Genomic DNA, 5,000 nt, shown 5'->3' on the forward strand with positions numbered 1-5,000 from the left:
TGGATTCTCAGTAATCAGCTGTGTGTGTCTGTGTCTGTATGTGTGTGTGTGTGTCTGTGTTTGACAGGATGGGGAGCTGGGAGTCCTCATTTACACACTGCTTGCATCAGTGCCATCATAACATCGACACACTACTGCCTGGAGTTCTCCTTCTTCGGGAGGAACGTATCGTACCCCATACCGCCCTCATACCAGACCCCCCCTACGCACTGTACTCACTCCGTAACACTACGTCCTAACGGCATGCGATGCGAGCAAGCTTTAGCGACAAAATCGGTTGCATTACTTTGCTTGCGTTTGTAAAGTCCTAACAGGATGTGATGCGACACTGTGCTGTGCAGCGTTATGTGGCATGATGTTTTGAGCAAAACTGTTGTCAGACGGCCGTTTCCATTTTCTCTTTGACGCTTGCGTTGTTCTGCTAATTTTGAACGAGAAATATGATGCAATAGACGGCCATATTTGACAGATTCAGCGTGAACAGCGAGCACTCAGCGCTATACAGTCGGGCGCTTCCATGCTCTAACGACAAGCTGTAGCACCATATCCTCCGGCACACCATACCCCTGGTGCACTGTAGCCCTACCCATCCAATGCTCTATACCCAACCCAGGCCCCCCACTCCATACCCTCCTGCGCACCGGAGCCCTGGTGCACTGTGGCCCTATCCAGCGTTAACACCAGCCAGCAGTAATAAGCCTGCGTGGATTGAGACTGGGTTGGGCTGGCTGCCGAGCTACAGTGGGGTGGGCGGTGTGGATGGGGAAGGTGGAGAGTGGGGGTGGTCTTGGGGTGGCACTTGCTCACTGGTGGAGGTGGAGGGGCTCTTGGGTATTTAGTGGAGTGATGTTTTAATGAAAAATATTATCAGCTTGACTTGGTGCCAGCCTCTCGGGGGATTACATTGTGTATGTATGTGTCTCTCTCTCTCTCTCTTACTTTGTTTCTCAGTTCATTAGTATGCTGTTTTTGCTTTAACACTAACACATCTAGAAAGCACACATGGCTTTATGCCAACAGACCTAGTTAGATTGCTGTGACTGACACTTTTGTTATTGGTGTGGTTGTGTTTGTGTTTGTGTATGCATGCATGCATTGTGTATGCATGTATGCATCAGGACACACTTGTACTTGCACAAGTGTGTCCTTGTATGCATCAGGACACACTTGTACTTGCACAATCATATGCTGCTCTTGTGTTTTGGTGATAGGGATTTGGTAGTATGTTGAGGGAGAGAGAGAGAGAGAGAGAGAGAGAGAGAGAGAAAGAGAGAGAGAGAGAGAGAGAGAGAGAGAGAGAGAGAGAAGGTTATTTGTACATGGATTGATCAACCTCCCACCACCCTTAATACCATCAAATCTGGAACTCTGGCAAGCCGGATGTGGTTAAGTTTGATTATGGATACTGTCACCAGCATCCCATTACTATTGCATGTATGAAGATGACTGAATAAGGATGCAATCACCAGCATCCGACTACCATTGCATGTACATATTTAACAGTCCACAGAACCTTTTATTACAGAGCTAAGCTTGTGTGTAACATCCTGTGTGTGTGTGTGAGTGTGTGTGTGTGTGTGTGTGTGTGTGTGTGTGTGTGTGAAAGGCTTTGAGTCTCCATGGGGATTACCTCACAGGGATACGCTGGAGGCGCCTGCCTGCTACGCTTGTTTTGATATATAGGCCAGGATGTGCTGTTTGTCAGAAATGGACCACCTCTCCAAATAGACCTTATTTTATTCTGTCAGCTTCCCCTGGTGCCAGTGGTGTTTAGTGCCAGTGAATGTGTTGAAATGATGCAGTGTGTAAAAGCAAACTTGTGCACTCACACACGCACACACGCACACACACACACACACACACACACACACACACACACGCACGCACGTACGCACGCACGCACGCACCCTCCTCTGCTAGGAAAAAAAAAATCAACTATCCTGTTATATGCATTGTCTGTGGTATGTTATTGCTCTGTATTTCAGTGTATGGAAAGAGAGAGAAAAACACATTACACATAGAAAATGAGCAGAGGCAGTGTGAATAATCTCGTCCTTATTCTTTTGTAGGGGATTGATTTCGCTGGGTTCACTGGCTACATGTTCCTTGGCATCTGCCTGGTACTTCTGACCTCCTTCCCATTCTTTCGCATGCTGTACTGGAACAAAAAGCTCTACAACAAGGAGCCCATCGAGATTGTCGGTGAGTCACTTTAATCCATTTGTGTGTTCTGGTGATGATGGAAAGAATGGACTTAAGTGCATGTGATTGTATTGATCAGGACTATGAGGTATTTGTACAAATCGCTCCCTCGGCAGCAATCATGTCAATTGGGCCCTCTGACTGACCTCATGACGTAAAGCTTTCAGAAAAACAAAAACAAAAAAAAGTTCAAATTGTTCCATTCAAAATGTCAGACACAGAATGTACAATGCCTCTCCATAGGTACTTGTCCTCTTCACAATAGCTACTTCAATGATGTCCCCACAGCCACAGTCAGTGTCACATTCCCGCTGTGTTGTGTTGTGAAAGAGCCAGACTTACCTGTCTGTGCTGTAACTCTCTAGGCTGATGGGTCTGTCTCTGATCTGGGCCTGATTTGGCATCAGCTACTATGTGGGAAAGCAAATGAGGGTTTTATAGGGTTCCCACGGGACATGGAATTTCTGGAAGATCATGAGATTTTAGAAAGTCAGGGAATTTTTATTTTTGGGGCAAAGTCATGGAATATCTGGGAATTTTGTTGTAGCAGTTTAAAATTTACTTGCCAAAATACATTAATGCAAATATTTTGTAATATATGAATGATGACGTCCACTAGGGCTGGGCGATAAAACGATAGCGATATGTATCGCAATAGACATGTAATCGATATCAATAAAAAATACGTTCGCTAGAACATTCGACAATTAAAAGCAACACACACATCCCGCCTTACGTTGTCCATAAATAAATAGGCTAAATATATGTAAATGCATTGTAGCTAGTATGTGCAACTCTACCAGATTAAGCGATAGAAGTAGGCCTAACTCAACACAGACTCTCAATGAGTCCTTGCCCCGTGCACTCTCTCTCTCTCTCTCCCTCTCAACAGGCGCATCCCTCCTCAGCATGCACATGTAACCCAAACATTCACAATCGTGCAAGACGACTGGCTAAATTGCTATTAAACTAAAGTTTAGTTTCATGTGCTCACGTGAAACTTTCATGTGCTCACCTGAAACTTTTATGTGCTCACGTGAAACTTTCATGTGCGCACATGAAACTTTCACGTGAGCACATGAAAGTTTCACGTGCGCACATGAAAGTCCCCTTAGGGGCTCCATAAAATTAAGCTACTTTGTTTACAATATTTCCAGGCTTCAACCAGTGCTGCTTTTCATTCAGACTTATGTGCACATTTATTTATTTCAGTGTTTTTCATGATTGTGTTTGAAAAACTATTCTATGCTATTTCTTTTCCCTGTTTGCTTTGATTGATAACTGAGGTGATTAAAATCAGAAGAAGGTTAAGTTTAAAATAAGTGTTTAAATTGAACTTTTTTTCTTCTGGTCCTTATCTGAAATAGATTTTTAAAAAAAATCAATAATTATCGATATCGACTGATATGACATACTTATATCGTGATACAGTTTTCAGCCATATCGCCCAGCCCTAACGTCTACACATAAACTATAACTAGAACGACATGAAGAACCATATTGTTCGGGATCACTTTCAGAATGATTTTGAAAACGATAAAAAGCTGACAGCCAATCAAATTTTAGCCATCACATTCATTAACACAAAAAGACTTTCCTTATCATTGGTCAGTGTGGAGTGGACGCTTTTATCGTTATAGCTATAGTTATCGTTATAGTTATCGTTATCTTTCTAGTTACAGTTATCGTTATAGTTATCGTTATCGTTCCTGGTGTGAACGGCCCTTTAGGCTGAACTTCTCATCTAAATCACTTATTCACTTTTAGATAACTCTTATGTTTATCTCATTTATAATCTGCACCATGCACTTGTTTAGAGGTTTCTTGACGATATTGATTATCTGTCACCTCTTAACTTGTTGACATTATCATCATATTGACCAACTTAAAGAGAAAGCTACAGACAATGGGGAAGTCTCCTCGAGAGTGTGCTTGATCTATCTAAAGGATGCACGTAAGATTGCCACTCTGTCTCAGACTGGGCTACTGGAGACGACAAGGGGCAGTTTTGCATGTCAGAGCTCTGTGCTTCACTGACCTTCACTGGCCTCAAAAGAACCATCAGAAGCCTCCATAAAAGCATTGTCCTTGTCCATAGATGTCCAGCGCTCGGAAACAAGCGCCATAATTCTTTCATTACACCCACGCATGTGCTTAGAGCAGTGTTTCTCAAACTTTTTCAGACCAAGGACCACTAAACTAATAAAACTCACGGACCACCTAGCTAAAAAAAAAGAGTAGACCTACTTCAACAGTATATTACACAATAGGCCTACTCAATGAACCACCTTGCTTATTATCTTTGCACCTTGCTTATTGTGTCAGAGGATTCATATGATTTAAACTGACATAGCTTACATAGGCAGTGTTGCAGAACTGTTTGGATTTACATACAAGTTGGTTCAATATTGCAAACAACTCATCTATATTATATTTTATCATGTCTTCTCGCGGACCACTTGGGATAGCTTGCGGACCTCCAGTGGTCCCCGGACCACACTTTGAGAAACACTGGCTTAGAGCCTAATTGTCACAGTGGGGCCCTTTTTGTTTGTTTATGCAACACAATGTATCTCCCATCATCCACCACTCAGCAGTGTCTTTTCACAGGCTGGTGATTACCATCATCACACCTAGATCCAGCCCTGCATGACCATGAAGACTTAGTCATTGACACCTTTGAAAAAAGAGGAGAGTTTCTAAAAATGGGTTGTTGTTATATGCGTATGTCCATACATACACACATGCACATGTGCACACACACACACAAAACACACACACACACACACACACACACA

The 5,000-nt window shown here is 43.0% G+C and overlaps 1 protein-coding gene across 1 annotated transcript in view; it reads left to right on the forward strand.

The window, feature by feature from the left end:
* The window catches only part of oca2 (oculocutaneous albinism II), an 83,535-nt gene that overhangs the window by 38,474 nt on the left and 40,061 nt on the right, over positions 1–5,000 (forward strand). The window contains exon 14 of the mRNA XM_076277582.1: positions 2,070–2,202. Coding sequence (XP_076133697.1) covers positions 2,070–2,202 — 133 coding nt within the window. The remainder of the gene's footprint in view (positions 1–2,069; positions 2,203–5,000) is intronic.

This window comes from Alosa pseudoharengus, unplaced genomic scaffold (assembly GCF_046254945.1).
Source record: "Alosa pseudoharengus isolate Yale_2024_CS ecotype anadromous, Long Island Sound unplaced genomic scaffold, YU_APseudo_1.1 YU_APseudo_1.1_scf_11, whole genome shotgun sequence".
In the NCBI taxonomy this organism is placed as follows: domain Eukaryota; kingdom Metazoa; phylum Chordata; class Actinopteri; order Clupeiformes; family Clupeidae; genus Alosa; species Alosa pseudoharengus.